Here is a 26,815-nt window from a genome sequence, read left to right as displayed (position 1 = left end):
GATTGTAAGACACTGAAATATAGAGTTTAATTAACGGCTAGAAAAAAAATGAAATTAATTCAGTACTTTAATGTATTAGGTCTTGTACGTTTTCACAAATTACCTCCAGAATTTGAAATCTGTTTTGTTGTTTAGTTGTTTAGAACTCGGTATTGTATAAATTAAAATTTATTTTGAACAAACATTTGATTATTGTGTTTATTCAAGTCATTCTGAAGTCATGTGCTTTACCTTACTCTTTAATTTTGTTTGCTTACGTTTCACACGTCATAGACAAGGCACAATATCCAGTCAACAAACCAGCTTGACTAGTTTGGAAGAAAAGCAAAGAACAGTGAAACTAGCAAAACCAGACTAGTCGAATTGTACTTTCTCAGCAATGACGTAAGATCTCTAGAAAAACATTTGAATCAATATTTATAGTATTGTACACATAATAATGATTAATAGCTGTATTGTGTGTTAAATTTCTCATTTTGATGATTGTTTTTATTATAAATGTTAAATATTTGTAATAATAACAATGTCATTAAAATAGTTTTCATTCATTCATTCATTTTCCTTGGGCTTAGTCCCTTTTTTCATCAGGGGTTGCCACAGCGGAATGAACTGCCAACTTATCCAGCATATCTTTTACACAGCGGATGCCCTTCCAGCCGCAACCAAGTATGAGAAACACCCATACATTCTCACATTCACAAACATACACTACAGCCAATTTAGTTCATTTAAGTCACCTATACTGCATGTCTTTGGATTGTGGGGGAAACCGGAGCACCTGGAGGAAACCCATGCAAACATGGGGAGGACATGCAAACTCCACACAGAAATGCCAACTGGCCCAGCTGAGACTCAAACCAGCGACCTTCTTGCTGTGTGAAGCAATAGTGCTACCCACTGAGCCACCGTGTTGCCCTAAAATAGTTCAGGTTTAAGTAAAAAAATTATGTGAAAACATTTTATATTTAATAATAATATTAATAATAATAATAATACACAAACTTTTAACAACAGTACTAAATGCTATTTAACAGTTATATATAAATTTTATGATAATAATTTATTCAAAATAATTAATTATTATTATAAAATTCAAATATTATTCATGTTTGTTATTTATGTAAAATCTAATAAAACATCTAATAATTAATTATATAAATTTAATTATTAAAATATAAAATTTGTAGGTAATAATTATTATTATATTTTTTATTATTATCATTAATAATTATATTTTAATTATACTTGTTATATATATTTAATTATTCACTTTGTAAATGAAAATTAAGAGAGAGAGAGAGTAAAAAATAGTGTCCAACTCCTCCTGCACATTTAAACCTTAAGCTGGCGCTGTGACGCATCTTCACCATGAGCCAGCATGATTCCTCTCCTCTTCGTTCTGTGGTGTACACGTCACTGGCGCTCTGCTCTGTGATTGGCTGCCGACTGCAGGTTTCTGATGTGTCTCTCCAGCAGCTGGAGTTTCGGATGTGTTTGCATCCGTAGTTGATAAACGAACGCACACAGCGGAACCAAACCACATACACTCGGTCAGAACAGAAACCCGCTCCAGAGAATGGCTCAGTGTACAGCAACGACGACTGGTGGCGGTATGAACGGAGACAGCAAGAGGAAGAGGAAAGTGGCTATCATTACAGGCATAACCGGTCAGGTAACGTGAAGTATTGTCTCAACAATTCCGACACGGTAGCCGAGACGCGTCGATGGTCCAAAAAACAACCATTTAGTCAGTCATACGCTGCTCTGAACCGTTGTGTTTTTGTGCGGAAAACTGAAGGATGTGTGATGCAGAATGACTGATTCGCTCACTGTTTAGTCTCATTAGAGTTTAAAAATATATCTTTAATAGTAACCGAAGCTGTCAGCTCTTAAAATAACGTTAGGGAGACGATGACAGACTTTTGTGGGGTGGTTTTATCTTGCACGTTTCTACGCAGACTGAGTGCAGGACTCTGTTACCTATTTTGGTAGCCATGACAACTATAATTTTAGCTCAAATCCAATATTTAGTGTACATGTAACGTTAGTTATTTCGGTAGCATCTTATTTTACATCCCAGTTTCAAGTGTATACTGACTACCTTATTATGTAATTACTGTGTAATAAATAGGTAGCTACTAACTTATCTAAACCTCCCCTTGAACCTAAACATAATGTAGTTTGCTTCTATAACCCAGGCCAGCATCTTTTAGGTACCTTAACTACACGTTAAACATGCATGCTAGTTAGTTCTGTTAACAATACAAACAATATTTTAGTATGAGCTCTGCTTCAGGTAGTGGCTTGGTAGTATGTGGTTTCATTTCACACGTCATTTCCTGACATTATATGAAAGACAAAATAACTGACAACTGCTCGTGCGTTCCCTCTAGCCTCTTGCACAACATTCCTGTTGTGTAATTTGCTGATTAAAATGAAATCTTTTTTAAGCATCACATCGAATATGATCGTCACTTTCATTAAAATATGTTGATGTGTGGGAGTACTGACCTTTTCACTGTTTTAAAGGGATGGTTCATGTAAAAATGTTAAGTATCCCCTCATCCCTCAAGTAGTTTCAAACCTTTACGAGTTTCTTTCTTCTGTTGAACACTGAAGAAGATATTTTAAAAAATGCTGGTTGCTGGGATCCGTTGACTTTCATAGTTTAGAATAAATACTATAGAAGTCAGACGGTCCCAGTAACCAACATTTTTTTTAAATATCTTCTTTTGTGTTCAACAGAAAAAAGAAACTCAAGTGGGTTTTGAAGAAGAAGTGAAAGTCGAGTAAATGATTAGAAAATGACAGAATTTATTATTATTATTATTATTATTATTATTATTATATTTTGGGTAAACTGTGGGTGAATCCCTAAAACTGACTTGATACTCCTAGACATGTGTATATGGTGAACTAATGAAATTATATTCTTTGTACAATAGACATAATTTGATTTGCATACTTATTTGTTTGTATTCTAAAAGTTCCTAAGTAAACATGCATTTCAGATTTTCAAATAATGCACTTTTTAAACCTGAATAATATAAATTGATGAAAAATAATTTTCTAAAAATGCACAGTGCTCAGAATGCTTAGAATAAGGATATAGATTTGATTGATCAATATTTATTAACTTGCATGAACAATTTAATAACCTTTTAGAATGACCACTAAATAAATATTCACTAAGCTAATGGGTTTCACTTTAAGTTAGCATGAAACAGCAGTTGCGATGGTCTTTTTTCCCCCTATTATTATGTATATTTAGCACAGTCGCACTGCAGTTTGTATGTATTTTATGATAATGATTATTTTGTAGAAACTCCTTTTTGTAGGTTTTGGTTTGAAGTACTCACACCAGAAGTGATTGTTTAGAGGCAAACCTTTATTAAAAAAAAAAAAAAAAAAACTTCCACTTTCTCATGTATTTCTTCTAATTTATTAACATCATGAGAGCAGAACAAACAGTAATTTGCATGAGAAAGATTAATAGTGGATTACATTTACCCATTCACTTCTCGATGTACAAAATAAGGCCCAGACCTACACTTTTTTTGTTTGAGAAACATTACACCTTGATACACCAAACCAATTTCTCAGGAAAATAAAACTGTTTTGCATTTTTACAAATTTGTAGATGAATTTGTATAGATTTGTATAATCTCACTTATACAAAATGTAAGGCTTTTAGAAAGAAGTTCTGCTCCAACCCTAACCCCTAAACCTAACCCCTGAATTGTGAACAGATCACACCAATATGATTCAAGTATAATTTCCACAAACAAAAGCGGTAATTATTTATACTTCTCCATTGAGATTGTGTTGGTATATCCTTGTGAAATGGCATTTCAAACAAGAAAGAATAATGTAGGACTTCAGGGTGTTGGCAAGGTCTTAAAGTTGAATGTTTTAAAATTTAAAAACTAAATTTTAGGCCCTAAAAAGTCCTAAATACACTGAAATGTAGTGTTGTAGGTCTTAAATCATTTTAAAAATGTCTTAAAATTTCCTGTCCAAGTAAAGCTACCAAATTCACTGTTACCCAATCACCAATAATCCACCAGAAAACCTTTTTTTTTTTAAATATAATTTGGTTGTTATTGCAAAGAGATACAATTCACAACATTTGTCAGGCATTTTTATAGCAAGTTCTCCTAATTAAATTCCCAAATCAGGAAAAGAAAACTAAAGCATCGCATCCCTTACTTGATCTTCCATTAATACAAAAACTGTTTACAGAAGTAACCGGAATATTAGAAAAAAAGTATTAGTTTTAGTAAAAAAATAGGGGAAAAATCATTCATATTGATCTTAAATTTGATTTGAAAGACCTGCAGAAACACTGGACTTGACTTTGTATGGCTAGGCTGTAAAAATAAAAGTGTTTTCTGTTTATTTACGACTGTGAACTGCATTATGGGACCTTGATCTTTGCTCTGTCAATTTGTGATGTTGAAAATTCAACTCTGCAGTTTAATAAAGGGCATTTTATTGACATTTTAGTAGTTTGAAATCATATAATCATAAAAAATAGTATATCAAGAAATTAGTCTGTAAAATAGCAAAAAAAAAAGTACTGGCAGTTTATTACAAAGTTTTTGTAGTGTAATAAATAACACCACCCCAGACAGTATACCACTTTAAACTATTAAGAATGTCTCTTTTTTTTTTACTTTTCAAGGTTAAATATTGGTGGATGAAAGATTAAGATCCCAAAAAGCAATTTAAAAGCTTAAATAATTGGGGAAAATTATAAAAAAAAAACATGATTCACAAAATATGGAAAGCCGCAAATTAGAATAGATTTGATCATTGTGGCTTGGTGGTCTTATATGAGTTACAGTTTGTCCCCGCATGCTGATAAATAAACCATCAGAAAAGAGACGAGTTGCTTTTTTCACAAAGAGATAACAAAATACACCCAGTTGTGTGTGTAATGCACTGCAGGCCTGGTGGTGTTATACTAGAATGACAGCGGGTTTGGTTTGACACGTTGCCTAAGGTTGGTAACATTTGCCATGTAGAGAAAAGAGAGTCTTACGTGAGCCCTTAATTGTTGTCTCTCTCCCCACCCATTCCCTTTCACAATGAACCACAGTGAACTTTGTAATAGGAGAATTATGACACAAATTTAATTCCCAAATCTTCACAATTCTCTAAGCAGGTAGCAAGAAATGGTTTTGCGTAATGCTGCTGGCTAAGAATAGATTTCAAATAGAAACACTTTTTGATTTTAATCATGTGCAGAAGTCTTGTTTAGCCAAGATTACAATCATGGGTGTACGTTGAAAATGGTAGACTATGATAATGAGTATTCAGGTTTTTAGGTGTAACTTGGTATGTTTGAATAACGAGCTTGTCCAGTTCTATCCAGTTTGTTCTCAATAGACTTTCTGGACCTTATAAGAACATCATTAAAATTGTGTTTTCTTTTATGGGGGTGTAATGCTACACACATTTGTCGCAAACATTTTCCGGCCGGGTTACATAAATCTCTTACAGTAATTGGATTTGGGGTATTCCTGACCGGGGAAAAAATCCCTGAGGGTTTCAATAAGAGTGTTGCAACAATCATCTTATCCCTCAAACTTACCTACAGTAAGTGCCTATACTTAGCATTTCCTTGTAGTTTGTGGTAATGATAAATGGAACAGAACAAACCACAAAACCAACATTTGCCATAACCACAGTTAATATACAGTAGTTAACAGTTGAATTAGATCAAAAAATGTTGCTCAAAATTGTCCTAAAACAAAGTGCTGTTTCCGCTTTACAGCATCTTCAACAAAGGTCATGGAGGCAGACAGAATCTGTGGACAATGTTTGTTATTTCTACGCTGAAGTTTGTAAATTTATACAGATGATTTTGAGAGGCTCTACTACCTTCCTAAAACCTTAAAACGTAATAAAAATAATAACGTTTTAAGATTTATTTAAGGTTTACAATGCAAATCCAATTAGATTCTCGTTTGGTAAACAAAGCAAGTCTCTCATATAATAAATCTACTGAAACAGAACATTTCACAAACTGTATTATAAATAAATATTAAGATTTGCATATCAAATCAATATTAGTTATCAATAATATTAATCAATAAACAATAAATAACTAAACAATAATCAATATAATTAATCAAAAATATTACAAAAATTGTAGAAAGCTATAAGAGCTGAATTAGCTAACGCATGTGTGTCTGATTGGGGTTGGAACTAATTTGGAACTATTTGCAGGACACTGGCCCTCCAGGACCAAGTTTGGGCACCCTTGCTTTAGATAAATATGCCTTTTTTTCAAGATTGCTATAACCCATCAATCACACATTTAAACAAATTGTATTGCATTTGCTTTAGAAAAATTTAATAATTGCTTTAATGGAATTTTATAATATCTGAGTTGACTGAGGGAGCTGTCTTGGTCACTTCAATTTATTAAGGTGAAATGTTGAAAGAATGCTTAAAGAGTTAGTTCTCACAAAAATTAAAATTATATTATTAATTACTCAACCTCATGTCATTTTAAACCTCTTCGTTTATCTTTGGAGTACAAGTTAGGTTAAACCCAAGAGCTCTCTAATTAAATAGCAACAGCACTCTTTCAAAGTCCTTAAAGGTACCAAACCTGTCACAACAGATAATATGCTTTCAATCAGAATATTATGAAGCTAAGTGTACATTGTAAAAAAGTGATTATTAGGGAGTAAACCTGTTGTCATAAAAGCAACTAGTTGACTTTACTTAAAAAAAGTGAGTAAAGAGAATGTAACTTGCAACTATTAAGTTGCTTTAACTTTTTTAACTTTTTTATTTTTATGCACAAAATCATTTAGTTAAACAATTTAAGGCAACAGGTTTACTCCTTTTTTTTTTACAGTGTTTACCTTATAAATAAGTGTTTTTATATAGCTTAAATGCAACCAGGCCCAGATTAGTATATATCTTTTTGAATTCAGAACATGTGTACCATACAAATGCATTGTTATTTTAAAACTTAATAAACTTCTAGTTTTGTTTTAATCAATAGTGATTCTTTTAATGCATGAATAAAGCTTAAATAGACATTGTAGACACCTCATGTCCAGTAATTGCAGGAAATGTGAAATGGTGCCATTTTTCAAATTCTGCTTATTTTATCAGGACATTTAATCAGTGCGTTTATATGAACTTCCTTGTATATTGTACATGATTACCAGAGACTAATTTAAATACCTGTTTATGTTATTTGTTCAGTTAACCAAAAGACAACAAAAATAATAATAAACTGAGTTATTTACAAAACTGTTGTTATTTGTAATGTTTTACCCCATTCTTAAATATTCAGTATATTTATTATATTTCCAAACTGAAAGTAACAGACTGTATAAAACACACAGACACATTAAATAAGGCAAAATTGTTCAGTTTTTAGTAGTTGTTTGTTGCTGAACACCATGTTGGATTTTTATAATTAAAAGGTATTGCTAACATTAACATTTTAGATTGTTTTTTACATTTAGAAATATCCTTGCTCAAGCCAACTGACACATTCCTTGTGACATAAAAGCTTTATCCTGGCCAGGAATAAAGAACAGTCAAGGAAATTAGAAATTTGAGCGTAGTTAAATTGTGTAAATATGAATTATTAAAATGATCAGAGCATGCAGAGCCTCTCCCACGGAACTCTATCAGACACTATTGTGTGTGGAACTATAGACTAAATGGGTTTGTGTGTATTCTTCTGAGGAAGCATTAATCCTGCCTTGCCTTTGTTTGTCAGTTGCTACAATTTTAGCAAATGAAAGACAGACTGGACTTTTTATATTTACTTGTGTTTCAATAATATTTTGTTAGTTTGGTTTGTGTGTGTTTTATATGCCCTGTTACTTATGGATTTGTTTAATATTTAGCTTTTTTTTTTAGAAAATGACAGGTGGCCAGAATATTAAATGTTTTCATAGTGATTGGAAAGCAGAGTTATTCCACTAAATATGATTAAAGTATTGACAGTCGAAAAGTATTATGACAAACAATTATTGGTGACAACAAATTTTTTTGTCACAAAAAAAAATTCATATTTGAACTAAAGTATTTCAGTTTGTACACTGCGATGACTAGAAAAGATTATGTTGATACCTTTTTGTTATTTTAGGTCAAACAATTTTTTTAAAAGAAGTTTTTTTTTCACAATATGAAACATTTTTTAAAGAAACCTACGCAGCCAGTTGGTAGTTTACCGTAATTTTAAGTCAACATTAGAATGTGACTGCTGACGTGGACGTGACGTTGGAGATTGCGTGTCATAAAGAGAGTTAATGGTAATAATTAAGCTTTTTTGATTATACAGGAAAGACCGGCTTTCACAGTTTGCTTGAGTTTTTGTTATCAGGAGATTCCGGCATGACTTGAATGTCTGCGGTGTTTATTATTGACAGACTAAAGAAAGAAGTTCTTCAACGTGGGCACGGTGCAAACATATTGTATGAAAATGAAGTGGTAAGTCAGAATGCAGTTTGCCTAATGAACAGCAGAGGGCAGTGGAATCACACGAATCTTTCACTCGGAGAATATTTTCATGCATGTTCTTGACAGACTCTTCCAATCCCACGCAGTTCAGTTGAAATACTGTTGGTGGAGTGTCTTGTTAGCTTGTTTTTTTTTTTTAAATAAAAATTAGACTCCATTCCGTAGTGAATTTTTAATTTAGTTCAGTTGGTACACTGTAAAAAATGCTGGGTTCCACACAATCGATTTGTGTTGGGACAACATCAAGAGATTTAGTTAACTTATTGTTTCAGCAAATTTAAGTTTAATTTTTGTTTCACACACTTAAGTGGATTGAAAATAAAACAATTAAGTTGTCCCAAACAAATTCAGAAATTATGTTGTTTCATATTATTTTAAATAAGTAGTTTGAACAAACAGCAAACATAATTTTTAAGTGTATACACAGTTAGTTAAAATAAGTTAAGAATATAGTGCAATTTTTGCATATGCACTATGTGTTTATACTGAATATGTGTAAGAACTGTAATAAATATTACCTGCCACAAAGGGTCAGGGGTCACATAAAAGTTCTAGGGTAGTTATTGAAATGTTTGCAGAAAATGTGTTTAAAAAGGTCAATAAATAAACATTTTAGACTTAATCAATTAAAAACGTGTAATATAAAAGAAGCAAACAAATAAATACTATTTAAAGAAATTATAAATAGCATAAACTGTAAATACACAAAATTGCGAAAATAATATTAACAATTAAATGAAAAATAAATGTATAAAATACTTAAACAATATTTACTTTAAAATAAGTAAATAAACACACATTACTCTAAAAAAAACAATGAATAACAGCTGGATTAAATAATATAAAAACCTTTAAAAATTTAATTATAAAAAAAAAGATTAACTAAATATATATATATATATATATATATATATATATATATATATATATATATATATATATATATATATATATATATATAAATGTTTTTAAGAAAAGTAAATAAACACACATTACTCTTAATATAACGAACAAAGAATAACAGCTGGATTAAATAATCTAAGAGTGGTAAAAAATGTAATCATAAAATAAATAAAATCACATTATATATAATAAATTCTTTAATAAAATAAAAAAATATTTTAAGAAGTAAATACGCATACATTAGTAATAACAAACAAATAAAAAGCAAAACAATTTTAATAAATAAGCATAAAATATTAATGTAAATTAGATAACAATATTACAGTAAAAGCATTAGAATAAATTAAATCAAATGAATAATATCAGATTATATTCAAATCATGAATAACCAAATAAAAGATTTTAATTCGTACCAAACACCACAAGTAACATTCAGTGCTGTTGCTGTGGAAATAATAAGCAGACTACACTACATTTTCAGCAAAAACAAAACAAAACGTATGACTAAAATAAACTTGACCTATAATATAGAAGTTTATACATCTCTGATTTTAATGATTTTCCGCATAATATAAATTTCATACAGCACTTTTACTTCTGATTTGCTGTATATGTCTGTCGCCATAAACCTCTTCTGGACACACTCTACCACTTGCGTCAAACCCAGTTTCCATAACCGAAATGAATGGTGAAGACTTTAATTTTGTGTCTTTTTGATGATGCTCACTTAATTATGTTCAAATTGTTGTGCTTGTTTGTGGTTCATAAGGGAACACAGAGGCCATTTGTTTGCATTCATGCTTTGAAAGGGTGAAGAGAGAACCACTGTGTTTTCCTGCGGTCATAGGCCTATTTTCACACAGGCAAATTGACACACAGTACGTACGCAAACAGATGATACGTCACAGACACACGGACTGTTTTGCTTGGGCGAGTCAAGTGAGCTTATTTGATTAGCTTCATTCTTTCCTTAACCATTTTGGTTTTCTCTGCATAAATTCATCCACGGTTTGCCATTAGCAATCAGCCCGTGTCTCGTGCAGAGGATTTAAAAGGCCTATAGATTTATCTTTATGTAGAGCATCAGGATGATGGTGATTGCAATGGAAAGTTTTTCCAAATTAGCCAGCATTTCTGAGATGTTTCGCACATGTGGTTTGACTCAAAACAAGTGCTGATTAAGCATTAAAAAGTGATTTAAGTTGATAATTCTGACAGAAAGGGATTGAGTGTAATGGTAGGCCGGTGTGTTCGTATGCACAGACTTGTTGGAATGTCGTGTCCATCTAGGTTTCCTGTCTATGAACGCAATCTGCGGGAAACAGGCAACGTTTCCCAACAGTCTCAGCATGACGATAAGCTGCTTTTTATCAGGGTTATGAGTCTGCACTGCTGTTGGCACTGCTTTTGTCACAAAAATACACATACACACACACACACACACACACACACACACACACACACACACACACACAGAAAGGGCCTCAGGTGGTCAGACATTGAGCGGTTTGTATGTAAATGCCCAGTGAGCGGTGTGAAAAGGAAACGGAAATGTATCTTTAAGCACATCTTTTCCTCTGTGGATGTATGTACTGTACTTATATACCAGCACACACACAACACACACAAACACACACACATGGCTGCTCCAGCTTCTCATTTTTTCCCAAAGGTCTTTGGGACTTTGCCTATATCACCCCAGCAGGAAGTAGGGGGCGGAATGCCATGGCCGGGGCGGAATGTTCCAACGTTCTAGAATGTGCGGTCGGGAAGTATGAGAGGGGAAAAATGGGAGAACGAGAAGGAGACGTGAATAAGAATGAAAGAGGCCTCAAAGGTTGTTTACGTTTTAGCTTAAAATGTGTCTTGAGGCTACAAATGGGATGGCATTTGATAGTCAGGTGGATTTGGTGGCTTGAACTGAGCTGTCTGTATTTTACTAACTGATTCAATGGCCTTGTTTGATGTGTTAGTTCTCTTTTGTGTGTGTTTGTGATGAACTTGAATGATTCAGTAGGTTTGCTGTCCTTTTAGATCAAGAATAATGAAGTAGCTGTTTATTTAAAGTGTCAGGTTGTTCATATTGGATATTGACACATTAACATTTGCTACAGGGTAAAAGATTCAATTAAATACAAGTTACAAGTCACAACATTTATTGTATGAAAACAGCTTAATTACAATCAAAATCAGAAAAGATTAAGGTGTTATGAATGGGGTGGACAGTACAGCTGTCAAGCGTACACAGTTAATCTGTACTGTTATACAATGTAATTTACTTTTTCAAAAAGTATATAATATATTTTCAGTGTAGTTATCTGGCTAAGAAGTCAATATTGTGGCAGTAGCTTGTCTGTGAAATAGGACTGGGCAATACAGCTAAATAAATCACGATATAATATTTCACATCATTCTGTATCGATAATTGTTGAATTTTCTTTTACAATCCATTTATGATATGAGGATTTTAAAAATTGATTTAACTACTTTATTTTAATTTAGCAACATTACTAAGCCAAATAGTTTTAATAGTCAAAAACACAAAAATATCTCATATCATGTCTTATAAAAAAAATAAACATAAGTGTTGAACAGACTCTTAAACTTGATAAATAAAATGTTACAAAGTGTGAGCAATAAAGTTCTAACGCTGAGCAATCAAAGCAAACTTTAAGGTGTAAATAATAATGATACAGTAAACCTCAAACTCTGTAAACAAAGCAAATTATTAATCAAATCTGAGCTTTCAAGTAAAGGAAACAACCATCATTATTCAAATGCTTACTGCAACATTACAAATTGTGAAGTTAAATCACTACATTACCACTATGCCAAAAAAAAATCAGATATTGGGATGTACAAGAAAAGAAACCAAAAAGCCTCTTTGGCGTCATCCTTACAGCCTTTTTTTAACAATATCCTCACCGCTGCGTTTATTCTGACCTGAGGAGGCAATGATGAAACCTAACCTGAGTCTGTTGACATATCGCGTCTAAAAGCACGCTTATTGCCATTCCTTCCAAGGCACGCGATCAACAGACACATACCTCACTTTTTAAAATCGTTATTTACAATGGTGTTTGATCAATTATGACCGATACCAATTTATCGGCCCAGCCCTACTGTAAAATTGCCCAATTTTTTATGAAGATTTTTATCAGGTCAAACATTTAAAGATGTGTTTAGGGACCTAGAAAGTAAGACATTTACAAATTCTATTGATATTGTCTCTACAGTTGTCTCTGTCGAAGTTGTTTGTACGTTTTAAGAATCTTTTATAAAGTTGTGTATATTTATTTCTTTATCATTTGATCTTTGTTGAAAAATTAATTGTTTTGGTGACTTCTATTTGTAAACCTATGTTGTTTAATATGTAGTAATAGTTGATGAAACTGGTTTAGTAATCAATATCAATACTGGTACTGCTTCAGTAGGACTGCTTCACACTGGCTTGCAGTGTGTGATGTAGCCCCTAGGCACTCCTATAGTTGCTTGTTAGCCCACTGTTTTTCTTGCATTCTTTGCAGACTATGTATGGAGCTCAATTTGGTAAGGACATTCTTTGGCGTTAAAGTGATAGTTCACCCTAAAATGGCTGTTCTGTGATCATGTACTCACTGTTGTTACATCGCAAACTCTGAGTTTCTTTCTTGTGCAAAGTACAAAAATATATCTTAGAAGATTCTTATTTGGTCATAGCCAAACAGTGCACTAGTATAAACACTATATTTTACAGTGCTTATTCATAATCATATTCATTATCTAAACTGGAGAATAATAGCTACAGTCCTTAAACTTACCCTTGAAATAACCTTAACCAAAATAATTGCTTTTTATAATGACTACTTTGGTCTCACTTTAGATTAAGTGGCCCTAACTAATATGTACTTCCACTGTAATTAATCATTTGTCACAATGTACATATTGTATAAATACATGTACCTATGATTGATTAAATGCATGCATGTAATTACATCTACATTACATAATTGCATTTGTAATTACACTGTTGACCATCCCTTACACCTTAACCCAGTGGTTCTCAAAGTGGGGGTCGGGACCCCACGAGGGGTCGCGGGGCAATGAAGGGGGGTCGCCTGGTGATTTCCAAAAATCTATTTATTTTTATTAAACCATAAGAATTAACATATTTTATCCATAACTATACTGAAAATAAAAATAGTCGTTTATAGTTACTATATACTATATAGTTACTATAGTAGCTTATAGTTACTAGTTCTATTGGATTGCGACCCCTGGGGTAATTACATTATATTAAAGGCAGCAATAGCGTCAGATGCATTTTGATTTTATAACATCAGGTTATACTTTCTGGCACATTTAAAGCACTGACACAAATTTAATTGGTGTGTGTGCGTCATTGCATGCAAGGTTTCTGTATTTATAACCACCTCAGAGGATATTGGGGGTCGCGAGTCACTGGCATTGTTATTTTGGGGGTCGCGGGCTGAAACGTTTGGGAACCCCTGCCTTAACCCACCCTTAAACCTACCCATACCACCAAACCTTTCTCTAACACTACTATATCCCACCTCAAGTGCGGTGCAAGTGTTCTGCAATACATTATAAAAACAGTAAGTACATTGTATTTATTTTTTGATGGAAATACATAGTAGTTACGGCCACCTAATATGAAGTGGGAACATTATTTTCTTAGGCAAGTGCATGTGTTAAGTACATGTACTGTAATATAAAGTGCATCATCCAACTACAGAACGACATGAGGGTGAATCTCAACATGAATGAGTGTGTACGTGTGCAAAAAAGCCTATTAGTGTAATGTAGGCGTGTTTTCACTGTGGTCTGGCGCATGATATTCAGAAAGAAATGGTCATTGTGTTGCATACTCTCTTGGGTAATGCTTGCCGTAAATGTGTGTGTTTGCGTTTCTCAAAAGTTGAAATATAATTCTCCCTCTATGTGGTTTCAGGATGGGTCCTACCTGGCAGAGTTGCTCTTGGCTAAAGGTTATGAGGTGGGTAAATCAACACAACCCTGAAAGACTTCCTACAAACAAGTCCGAAAGCTTTCTCGCTTTTATCTAATGCAAATCTGTCCCGCTGTCTGTTAAGTCCGATTTTCATGAGATTCAAATTTAAATTGGATGCATCTCATTTAAAGGTGCCCTGTACATTTTGTTATTTATAATATAAATTGTAGAAAAACAGAGGTATTTCAACTTATTTTGTGTCAAATAAATTTCTTGATTTTTTTTGTGTATTATTTTCTATTAATTTATTTTTTAAACAAATCAAAAGTTCAAAATGACAGCATTAATTTGAAATTGTTTGTCACATTTTAAATATCTTATATAACTCATGAGCATTTAAATGCATCCTTATTGCATCAATATTATGTTCTAATGCTCTAACCTATTCAACAGTATCATGTTTTAAGTCTGTTTGAAAATGTGCAGTTTGCTGAGATTGAGTGTCTTTGGTGTTTTGGACAGGTTCACGGTATCCTCCGCAGGTCCAGTTCTTTTAACACGGGTCGGATCGAGCACCTTTATCATAACCCTCAAACGCACACAGAAGGAAGTGAGTTACAAATCAATATGCATGCCTATATTAATAATCCTGTTTAATACATTTGTAAAACATGCATGCATGTTTACTAATCTTTGTAAAATATTACTAGGCATTGGAGCTACTAAGGATCGTAAGTTGTTTATTCAGTATTTTAATGGATTTTTATAAGGCATTTTCCTTTATGGTTACAGTCTAAACGTTCTTAAGCCCTATTTGGATGGTAATTGTTACTTTTGGGAGACATCAGAAGAAAAAAAATTGGCACGGCTCCTCCGTGATAAAACTCGTGCATTTGGACTGCAGTTAATCGGGGGGAGACAAAGAGTTTTTTTCAGTTTTTGTTCATACAGCTATGACTCATTGGCAGTGCAACTAAATATGGCTGTCACTCTTGCTTTGAGTGTGTAATCTCATTCTCTACAAACAAGAGTGGTAGTGACAGGTGATTTATGACAGAAATCACTCCTTAAAATTTCTGTAGTTTTGAAAAAGATAAAATGGCAGACAATAATTTTGCCCTTCAAAAGCAAAATGTAGAATTTACTTGGAGTAAATGTTTGCAAAGGTTTATTGTTTGAAAAGTCAGTCAATGTCAGATCACACATTGTTAAAACAAGTACACTGCCCTAATTAGAAATACTGCACACACATACCCTACAAACAGACAATTTATGCTTGCATTTATGTCTGATGTCCACAGTTCAGTTGGGTTTTCTGAAACACGCTTTCTTTGTTACTTGTATCATTTGTGCTGTTAAAATTATGTTGCCCTCAATGTATCCAGATGATTTGGCCTGGGATTAAATTATTGACTATGGGGTTTCTAAGCTTGACCAAGAATTTTCTCCTGGATATTGGGAGAAAAAAACACTGACATGAGAGTTAAATAATGGCTATAATGTCACTGTTTAGTTCCTATGTAAAACATTTGCCATCCAAATAGGTCTTCAGTCTGTATCTGGTTTTGACCGAGAGCTAAAAAAGCTGAATTTTTAAATAGAATAGAATCACCAATTTTTCTTGTTTTTTTGCACAAAAAATCCAGAGACAGACAATCTTTTCTTTCCAGTTGATCCGGTGATGGGAAGCTATGTATTTTAAATCTTCAGCAAAAGAATATGTGAACATTTCAGACATAGTTATGATTTTGTGTTGTGTTGGGTCTGATAGCTTTCGCTTTAGGTGACAATCTTTAAAGGCATAGTTCTCTCCAAAATGAAAATTTACTCCCTATTTACTCGCTCTCAAGCATTTTTTCTTCTCTTAAACATAAAAGAAGATATATTTAAAAAAGCTGAAAACCTGTAACCATTGACTTTCATTGTAGGAATTAGTATAGAAATCAATAGTTACAGATGTACAGTTTTCTTCATATCTTCTTTATAGTTCAACAGAAAAAAAAAGAGGCTCATATTAGTTTGAAGCAAAAGGTGAGTAAACAGTGACAGAATTGTCATTTTTAGGTGAGTTATCTCTTTAAACTTGAGCAGATGTGGAGGACAAAACTCTTTTAAAGCTTTTAAATCTTTCCAGTAGACAGTGAAGCTGTATCAGGCTGCTCAATGTGTTATTAAAAGATGATCAAATTGATTCTCATAGACATGAAGTTGCACTATGGAGACTTGACCGACAGCACGTGCTTGGTGAAGATCATCAATGAAGTCAAACCCACAGAAATCTACAACCTCGGAGCACAGAGCCACGTCAAGGTAAAAAAAAAAAAAAAAAACTCTCGTTTTCACTGAACTCTAGCTTCCCCTCTATTTCTCAATCACACAGATCCTCTTTGTCTGTCAGCTTTCCTTCTGGACAGACCCACACACATGCAAACGCTTTCATAATGACTTTGGTTTCTTTCTCAGTGTCTGTGAGGTGAACAAATGACCCCGTCCAAGTATTACTTTGGAAAGGGAGAGAAAAAAAAAGTCTTAACCAAATACAGAAGACTTTCTTTCACTCTCTGTTCCTTTACCCACACCCCTAATGTCTAGTCATCTGGGATGAGGTCAGGGGGATGTTAGTCAGCGAGTTGGCCATCGGACGGGGTGCGTGTGTGTGTGTGTATGTGAACTTCTGTGTGGGTGCTCCACAGGGTAATTTATGGGAAAAAAAGCACAAACGGCAGTTAAAGTGAGGGCAAGGAAGAGAGAAAAAGAAAGAAAGATGACGGAATAAGAATAAGATCAAAAGCAGAATGAGACAAGATAATATTGAGGGATGTGTACAAGACATTAATAGAGACTTAGCTTCCTTCAGCTATTCATGATGCTCTGATGTTCAGTCACAGGAAAAACAACAACTGAATGTATTTAACTGAGAATAAGAGAGAAACTACAGTGTCATGTTTTATTGTAGTGTTAAACATTTTAACCACACAAAGAAACAAGTTCTTTGGAATAATCGTAAGACCAGGAATTAAAGGATTTGTCAATCCAAAAGAAATAAATAAGTTCTGTCATCATTTGCTCATTCTCTTTCACAGACAAATAAAGTCATGTGGTTGTGGTATGACATGAGAGTGTGAATATGATGACTGAATTGTCTTTTTTGGGGGGAATGTATTCCTTGTAAAACATGACACTTCTTCCGCAGAGCATTTGTCTTTGTGGCCTTTTTCCAAGCAGAACAGGATATGAAATAAAAACTTCTGCTCAGAAAGTTAAGACTTTAGCTGGGATTTGATTCGGATTATAGCCAAAAGGCAATGATAATTCTGCTAAACTTTATTCTTGTTGTTTTAAACGAACTAAAGCTGAAAAAAATGGTAAAAACCTATAGTGATAAAGTAAAAACCAATAAAATGACAAAAGTGTGTGTTTATATATCTTTTAATATATACAGAAATATATACAGAAAAAAGTTTTCCAAACTTTTAATAAAAGTTGCTTGAGAACCGTTGTGTTTGCAGTGGAAATTACAGTGGATACTTTATTGGACATTAATTTATATAGACCATTTCTATGTTGTCCTGTTATTGGCCAATTAACATTTCCTGCTTGTTATCAAACTATTTCATAACTATAATAAGAGACAATTCATCCCCCCAGATGGTCTATACATTTAATATGCATTTAGTTATATACATTTAATATACAAGCAAAGTTTTTCACACTAAATCACAATTTTGTACCCCTTATATTGGAAAAATTGTGGTCTCAAAAACATCCAAGTCCAAATTACAATAGTCTGAAAACCACTGTGTTTGGTACAAAACACAGAACAAGCCAAATCTATCAACAGTTTATGCTTTTTTCTATAAAATTGGTAGTCTGCCAGGGTGTCTGCTGGGCCATAAAAAGTCTTAATGTCTTCAAATTAAAAAGACCTAAATTTTAGGTGTTAAAAAGTCTTATTTTCACTGATATATTGTGTTGTACAGGGTGTCCACGGGGTCTTAAAAGCTATTAAAATTAAAAACTGATAAATCATTTTAAAGAAAGTGGTGACACAGTGGTGCAGTAGGTAGTGCTGTCGCCTCACAGCAAGAAGGTCGCTGGTTCGAGCCTCGGCTGGGTCAGTTGGCGTTTCTGTGTGGAGTTTGCATGTTTTCCCTGCGTTCGCGTGGGTTTCCTCCGGGTGCTCCAGTTTCCCCCACATTCCAAAGACATGCGGTACAGGTGAATTGGGTAGGCTAAATTGTCCGTAGTGTATGTGTGTAAATGAGAGTGTGTGGATATTTCCCAGAGATGGGCTGTAGCTAGAAGGGCATCCGCTGCGTAAAACGTGCTGGATAACTTGGCGGATCATTCCACTGTGGCGACCCCGGAATAATAAAGGCACTAAGCCTAAAAGAAAATGAATGAATGAGTTTAAAGAAATTTAAGGCCCTTAAAAATATCTAAAAGTCTTCAATGCTTTTTAAAAAAAAAATTTTTTTAAAGGTATTAAGTTTTTTATCATTTTTGATTCTACAATGTATAGTTGTACGCTAAGGTTTGCCTGAATTTTATCTGAATATTGGGGTGCTGTGTAGTTTGTGAAAATCCTGCAGTTCTACAGGCACCAATTATCATTTTTAATCAGTATATGATAAATGTTTTAGTTTAGGATTAGTTTCTTACAATCAGTATTTAGTAAATATACTGTACGTTAAAATGTCGCTAAAGTAGCTGGGTGAAACCAAAAGTGGCGATGAGGTCTCAACATGTATGGAAAGAGTCTTGACAGTTATTGAATTTCACTCTCTGATTTCAGTATATACCCTGGTTGTAGGTCTTAAATAGTTTTAAACAGGTCTTAATTTTGTTTTTCCAAGTAAAGCTACTCAATTTGGGCTGACATTCTTCCAATGACCAACTATACATCTCAATATAATCTTATTTTTATATGTAAGTTTTTATTATTGCAAGGAGATGCAATTCACAACAGCTGTTCCCCAAATAAATTACTAAAAAATAAAAACAAAATTCCCTAAATAAAAAAAAAAAAATAAAACTAAAAACTGGGCGAAGCAGTGGTGCAGTAGGTAGTGCTGGTTCGAGCCTCAGCTCAGTTGGCATTTCTGTGTGGAGTTTTCATGTTCTCCCTGCGTTCGTGTGGGTTTCCTCCGGGGTGCTCCGGTTTCTGGCACAGTCCAAAGACATGCAGTACAGGTGAATTGGGTAGGCTAAATTGTCCGTAGTGTATGAGTGTGTGTGTGAATGTGTGTGTGGATGTTTCCCAGAGATGGGTTGCAGCTGAAAGGGCATCCGCTGCGTAAAAACTTGCTGGATAAGTTGGCGGTTCATTCCGCTGTGGCGACCCCGGATTAATAAAGGGACTAAGCCGACAAGAAAATTAATAATTGATAAAACTAAACACGTTTACACAACTCCTCATGATAATACCTGGCCATTAGAAAAAATCCTAACCCTGTATAACTCTTAAATATTCCTAATGGTCTTAAATAGCCTTAAATTTGACTTCATAAAATCTGCGGAAACCCTGTTTTAATTATTGTTACTATTATTATTATTATTTGTGAAACATTTAGCTTACAAAGTGCTTTTTTCTTGTGATTTACATTTAAGTTTGTCACCTTTAAAAGATACATTTTTAAATATCGGAGCCAGTGTTTGTTTAAAATGATTCATGAGCCTCAATGGTTGGTTTTGTAAGTCAGTAGGATGGAAAGATCCAGAAAAGCACCTGCGGGCGCTCGCTGAACACGTACAGTTAAATACAGCAGCTGCCGTAATATGGAACTAAATAATTCAAGTGGAAACTCACTGGCCAAAAGACAAGAACCCATTATACCATAAGCTAGGTTTTCTGGGTGACCCATCAGGAGGACCGTCTGCTGTGATGACAAAAAAACAGCAGGATGCTCAACATCACAATAGAGCTTCAGTGCAGTGAATAAAAAGTACAGTACTTTTAAGCACAGACATAGGACTTCATATTTAAAGTCTGCTGTCATACCACGACAGCCGCAATCAAGATTGCTATGTGGAAAAATAAACAAGCTTGATTTAATTATACCATCAGTTTAGGCCTGTGAGCTCGTAAGTGTGTGCGTTAGCCGCTAGTGTTCATTAAAGATTGGCGTTTCAATCAGTGCCCGTAGTAATAAAGTGGTAGATCACTGCTACTCTCTGATTGTAGTTTACATTTTTTACTCACCGCACTTTGTTTGGATATGGCAGGAAGAGTGGCAGAGAAAACACATGCACACACACGCTCGGTTTCCCGTTTTTACACACAGGGGTCAGCAAAGTGCTGTTTTGTTTGAGAGCAGCGCTTGGCGGTTTTTAGTAGGCTATTCGCTGTTGCTTACAGGAATATTTGAGGAAGAAAGTGATGTGCTTTTTTTCCCCCCTCCATCCACATTCTCTCTTTGTCTGTGAGCATTTAAAGGCTTGTTTGAGTTCTCCAAATAAATCTGAAGGATAAATGACAGAAGGACGACAGGCGTAAAAACTGTAATGAACTGCGATCGTGTTAAAATAAAGTCATGGGGTTTTCAGGTTTAATGTTGCACGGCTGGATTTTTATTTTCTTTTTTCCTGACAGTTTTTTCCCTCTGTTATGACCAATTAGTATAGAAATAATTATTATTAAGGTGAGGCTTTGAAATAGATTAAATTTTTTAGCATTAATTAATTAAATGACTTAATGAGAGCGTAAATAAATATTATTATGGTGAGGCTTTACAATAGAGTTTAATTTATGAGCATAAGTTAATTAAATGACTTAATGAGAACTTGTAATGAACTGATATCTAACATGTTTATGATTCATTGTTAAGTTAATTTCAATATTTACTAATAAATTATTGTTAAATTTAAAAGTTAGTATTATAGTTGAGGAAATATCGGTTAATATTAGTTTTTGAGCTAACGTGAATTTTCCTTTTTGCTATTTTATATTAAACATGTATCATAATGTAACAAAATTGATTGTAATTGATCATTACAAATATGATAGATTTATTTTTAAAGCTTTATTATTTACACATTACAAATGTAAATAGTGTGTGTATGTAAAATTGCATATTAAGCAAAACATAAAGTAATAATAATAATAATCATTTTTTATTTATATTTAATGGACAAACATACACTTAAAAAATTACTTTGCAAGTCAAATCGAACTTTATTGTCATTTCGCTATATGTGTGGACATATCGAGGAATGAAATGTCGTGTCTCGCAGGACAACGGTGCTACATAAATTAACCATAAATACAAACACAACACTGGACATAACAGCTATTTAAAAAATGCATAACTTACATATTCTATAAGATACTTAACTATACACACCAAACAGGCTATACAAGTTTTGCCACTTGTTTAAAGTGCTTATTTAAAGAAACACAACTCTTAAGGTTTTTTTTTGGGACAACTTTTATGTTTTACGTTCAATGCACTTTAAATTGTAAGTATAAATAGGGTTCTTTATTTAACCAGATAAAAAACCCATTGAGATCAAGATCTCATTTACAAGGGTTACCTGGCCAAGAGGTCCACAACACACGACCTATGAAAAAATATTATTAATAATAAATAGAAAATTAAAATAATATACATAGAATTAAATTAATCAAAAATTATTCAATGAACTTAATTAGATTGTTTTGGGAAAACCTGAAGGAATTGTGTGGAATCCAGTATTTTTTTTTTGTGCACTGCCATTTAAAATGTTGCCTTCAATTAGATTTTTAAAAAAATGTATGTTTATTCATTCTACTGTATTATTTTATCATTAATAAATACAATTTTTTTAAATATATTAAAATTAAAAATAAATGTAAATTAAATTTTAATTAAATAATTTCAGCCTAGTTAGCATGGATAAAAAGCACAAAAAAAACTGCGATCCCAAATTTTTGAACTATTTTTTTTATTTCTTCTTAAGAATTGATATTAACAATTCTGTCACAAAATAGGAGGTTAAAATGTCATTGTTTTGCTAAGTGTCTGAATAATAGTCTTAATCCTAATGATAATTAATTCATCATATCTATAGTGTTAACATGGAAAACATGCAGGGCAGCACCTGTTGGAAATGCATCACAACAAAAAATGCAAGAGGATAACAATAAAACAACTCTAAATAATTCAAGTGGGATATACCAGCTTTGGGAGCTCTGTGTGTGTGCGAACAATGGAAAGATAAAGGATATTTCCATATGAAAGTGAACTGTTCAGTCATGCCAGGACTTTGTCTGTAGCATGTTGTTTGACGATGACAGGACTGGTTAAAGAAAAGGTGAAAAGTGGCTCAATGTCAGCGTATGACTATACGGCTTCACTACAATAAGAGAATGGTGTACTTTACATGTTGATGTTTGTACAAGTTTCAATCTTGCGGTTATTATCAAATAACCGCAAATGGAGCTGCCTTGTGGGATTGCACACTACAATTAGTCACATTCGACCACATCAAACTTAGATCACATGATAGACAGAGTTGAAGTGGCACTTTAGGCTGAGACTAAAAGAGGCAAACACACACACACACACACACACACACACACACACACACACACACACACACACACACACACACACACACATACACACACAGATTTGTTTTAAGGCAAAAATCTATAAATTGATGTTTCCCTAAATAGCAATGCTTTCAAGTGTAAATACTAATTTGCTTATACTAATACTAATAACTAATAACTTTTTGCTGTTAGTAATCTTAAATTTGGTTTGAAAAGTTTTACTTAGTCCTGATTCTATAAAGTGCACAATGTTTAAACAGAAATGAAAGCTCCTGCTCATATACTCAAAAGTTTATTCAGTTGTAAATACCTAAATTCATAAATAAGTTTTGTTATAAAATAAGTTTGTGAGCATTAAATTTTAATGCGTGAAATCATTGATCAATTAAATTTAAATGAATGATCATTAGAAAGTAACATATAGATATAATATTTTTGTCATTCATATGAGTTCTATGTATTTGCTCTTGATTGCTTGCATAAAATTAGTGATTTTATTCGTAAAGACACTCAATTTGAGCATATGTCCTTAAATAATGTTACTATTATTTTAAAGGCGTAATTCACCCGTAATTCTGTCTATTACTCACTAAGATTCTCTTCGTCTCAAACTTCTTTGCGTTTCTTTTTTCTGATGAATGCAAAAGAAAATATTTTGAAGATAGCTGGAAACTTGTAGCTATTGTCTTCTATTGTATTTGTGTATATGGAAGTCGATTTCTACATGTTTTAAACATTCTTCAAAATATCTTCTTTTGTTCATTAAAAAAAAAAACTCACAAAGGTTTGGAACCACTTGAGGGTAAATAAATTTTCATTTTTGCAAATTTTCATCTCTTTAATGTAGCCAGTAATCTATGTCTAAACTATAGAAATGCAAAATTCTTCTGAGATAAAGAAAATAAATGACATATTTCTCCTAAATTACTCTCTCATGAATTATATGTAATACATTTCTATGTCAACATCTGTGTTGTTTTTTTCAAAAAGTGATTAATGGTGGACAAAAGAAAAAGAAAACAGTTTATATGCCAGGTATGGGGAGCAGTGTCTCTCCATTGTTTACTTGTGATCCGATCGACCAAAATGCATCTTAATAACACGTGTAAACAGGGCCTTCCAGAGCCATCCAAAACTCATTAGACTGGTTTGCTCTCATAGTGTAAATGCTTATGTGGGCGAATGCATTCAAACTGCCATAAAAGACCACCTATTCTCCACCTACCATTCTAATTTTTAGAAATGTTATCAAAGTGCACAACCCAGATGCCAACCAAACGTTTACCATCCAGTAAAATAGGCAGTAAGCTAGGGTTAAAAGCAGAAAAAAAACCAATGCTCTCTTATAGTCTTAATTTAAACACAAACCTTCACTGCCATCAGAGCAAACAAAAGCTGCTGCTATCCATATTGTTTTCGGTGGTCTCCTTTTGTATTTATAGCGCATGTAGATTTTGTAAACTTTTTTCACAATATTAGATGAAACTAGATAAAGCCCGTACATACACCCACTTATAGACCCTCATGTTAAAGAAATCAGGAAAGAGGTTAAAAGTGGATAAAAGAGACGGATTAAAACACCAGGTGTAAACAGGAATGTGTCTCCCTCGTGATCCGATCAACCCAAATACATCTTAAGGCAGGTGTAAACAGGGCCTGAGAGTGTTTTTTATGTTAAAGGGATAGTTCAGCCAAAAATAAAAATACTCTAGCTTACTCTCAACTTGTTCTAAACCTGTTTGAATTTTTGTTTAATCGGATAAACACAAAATAAGATATTTTGAAGATTGTTGGAAAACAGTAGCCACTGACTTCCATAGTATCTTTTTTCATTCTATGAATGTCAAAGACAATTGTCAACATTGTCAATGTCAATTTTTTTTGATGCTCTTCAGAATATGCTTTTTTGTTTATCTGAGAAAGAGAGAGAAAAAACTCATAAAAGTTTAGAACCAGCAGAAAAGAATAGGTTTGCAATAAATGGCAATTCTAGCACTTTTTCTGATACATGGGGTCCATTTAAAAGTATGTGAGTACTTCAATTACAGACTGTCAATTTAAGCCTTAGGGTTTTTCAATTGCTGAATAAATTTAAGTGAGTGTTTTGTAAAATTATCTCTAAATTGTATTAAACATTGGTTATTTCTAAATTTTAACAATCCAACATATATTATATACACAATTGACACCATTTTATTATTTATTTTTCTATTTGTTCATTGATTTATTTATTTTTCCAATTCATTTTTATTTTATTTTAACATGTACATAGACACTTCCATGTAGATATAACATAAACCAACAAGCAGACAAATTAACAATCAAAACAAAAGCCTTCTAGTATTTTACATCAGAAAACAATATCACCTCTTTTACTAATCTTCTATTTAAACATTTCCAACTTCACCCCCTTTTAAAAACAACATAAAAGGTCCCCAAACTATATTAAAAAATATGTATTTATTTCTTATTGTATACATTTTTTTCCATTGACATGTTTGTTACCATCTCTTTCAGCCAATGGCTTATGTTTGGTGCACATATACTTTTACAATTTAAAGAAATGAGCCATTTCACTTGCAGAATATATATATTCATTAACTTATGCTCCGTCTTTTTTAACCTGATCTCTTTAGGATATAAATTAAATCAAATAATTAAAGGATACATTGGTATATTAACCTCAAAAATCTTTTCTATCATTTCTTTCACACCTTTCCAGGAGTTCTGTATTCCTTTACATTTCCATATACAGTGCTACAGCATTCCTTTAAGGTCCCTGCATCTCAATCAAGTATCTGAAATATTTTCATTATATTTATGCAGTAAAACTGGAGTTATAAATCCTCATCAACCACTTATATTGCAACCATTTCAGATGTTTGTTTGTTTATTTATTTATTTTAAATTTATTTTGTTTATGATGGGGAATTGGAACACTATTTGTTTCTATTTTGCTTTACATTTATCCTGCTATTTTTGTAAAAGTTTAATAAACCGATTAAAAAAAAAAAACATTTAGAACCAGATAAGGGTGAGTAAATAGTAAGCAAGTTTCCCTTTAACTAAAAAAACCCAGACAGAGACTCCTTGCTCACAATGTTATGTCGGTGTGATTGGCATAAGCTTTTTGCTTGTGTGCGTATGGATTAGCCGCTAATATGCAGGTGTTGGACTGGAACGTTGCAGCGTAGCTCATGTTTTCTGTTCACTGGCGAATATGTTTGTTGTGTAATGTAAGAGTTGTTTTAACATTGCTTGCATGTTTGTAGACTGAAAAGAATGCAGGAATGAACGAGACGCTGAAAGATAAGTTGACTTTTCTTTCCGCTTTTGACGACAGTATTTTTTTAATAAGGTCGCGGTTGCAATGCAGGAGACTTTGTGTAACTCTGAGCCCAAGTTTCCTTGTTAGCTAATTAGGTATCTAGAGGACTCCCAACACTTTGGCTTTCACACAGACACACACACAGTTAATTGCTTGTGTAAATCATTCCACAGTTGTCACCTGCAATGGCTGACGTCACCGCCAACAAACAGGCCTTTATTGAGTGGTGTTGGGTCACGGCGAAAACATGATTTTGATTTATCGGAATGACAGCAGCAGTGAAACTGGTGATTAATTATAAGAGATAATCATCTCTGCCGTTCTGACATCTCTGTCACTCATTTAAGAGTGGGAAAACAGATGCATTTTAAACATATCTGCCTTTGTGGTTAACATGTTTAACCTACATGTTCAAACATGACATGTAATGTGTTTTCTTTTCTCTGTTTGCCCCTCATTAGATTAATCATTATAGTTATTAAATATCTGTTGGAACTAATAATACCATTTAAAACTATACATTTCAATATATTTTTAAAGAATATTTATTATAATATATAATAAAATGTGCGCTATACTAATACTTGCCACTGGCACC

At 33.1% G+C, this 26,815-nt stretch overlaps 1 protein-coding gene and 1 long non-coding RNA gene across 9 annotated transcripts in view; one reads left to right on the top strand and one right to left on the bottom strand.

Moving 5' to 3' along the window:
• The window catches only part of LOC141379245 (uncharacterized), a 53,234-nt gene extending 50,559 nt beyond the window's left edge, over window positions 1-2,675 (bottom strand). For 2 of the 4 annotated variants that reach the window (XR_012395739.1, XR_012395743.1), the window contains exon 1: window positions 2,512-2,675. This is a non-coding gene — a long non-coding RNA (uncharacterized lncRNA). The remainder of the gene's footprint in view (window positions 1-2,511) is intronic. The other 2 variants (XR_012395742.1, XR_012395741.1) reach the window with 1 other exon arrangement.
• gmds (GDP-mannose 4,6-dehydratase) overlaps window positions 1,442-26,815 on the top strand; it is a 113,546-nt gene continuing 88,172 nt past the window's right edge. For 2 of the 5 annotated variants that reach the window (XR_012395424.1, XR_012395425.1), the window contains exons 1-4: window positions 1,491-1,672; window positions 14,357-14,401; window positions 14,879-14,966; window positions 16,557-16,666. Coding sequence is in view for 2 of the 5 variants with exons in the window: in NM_200489.3 (NP_956783.3) it covers window positions 1,577-1,672; window positions 14,357-14,401; window positions 14,879-14,966; window positions 15,067-15,087; window positions 16,557-16,666 (360 nt within the window). In the remaining 3 variants the exon portion in view is untranslated. Of the gene's footprint in view, window positions 1,673-14,356; window positions 14,402-14,878; window positions 14,967-15,066; window positions 15,088-16,556; window positions 16,667-26,815 lie in introns of all 5 variants that reach the window. The other 3 variants (NM_200489.3, XR_012395423.1, NM_001102475.2) reach the window with 3 other exon arrangements.

Source organism: Danio rerio, chromosome 20 (assembly GCF_049306965.1).
Source record: "Danio rerio strain Tuebingen ecotype United States chromosome 20, GRCz12tu, whole genome shotgun sequence".
NCBI classification, from domain to species: Eukaryota; Metazoa; Chordata; class Actinopteri; order Cypriniformes; family Danionidae; genus Danio; species Danio rerio.
The sequence above is the reverse complement of the archived record's forward strand: the minus strand, read 5'-3'. Positions and strand labels throughout refer to the sequence as shown.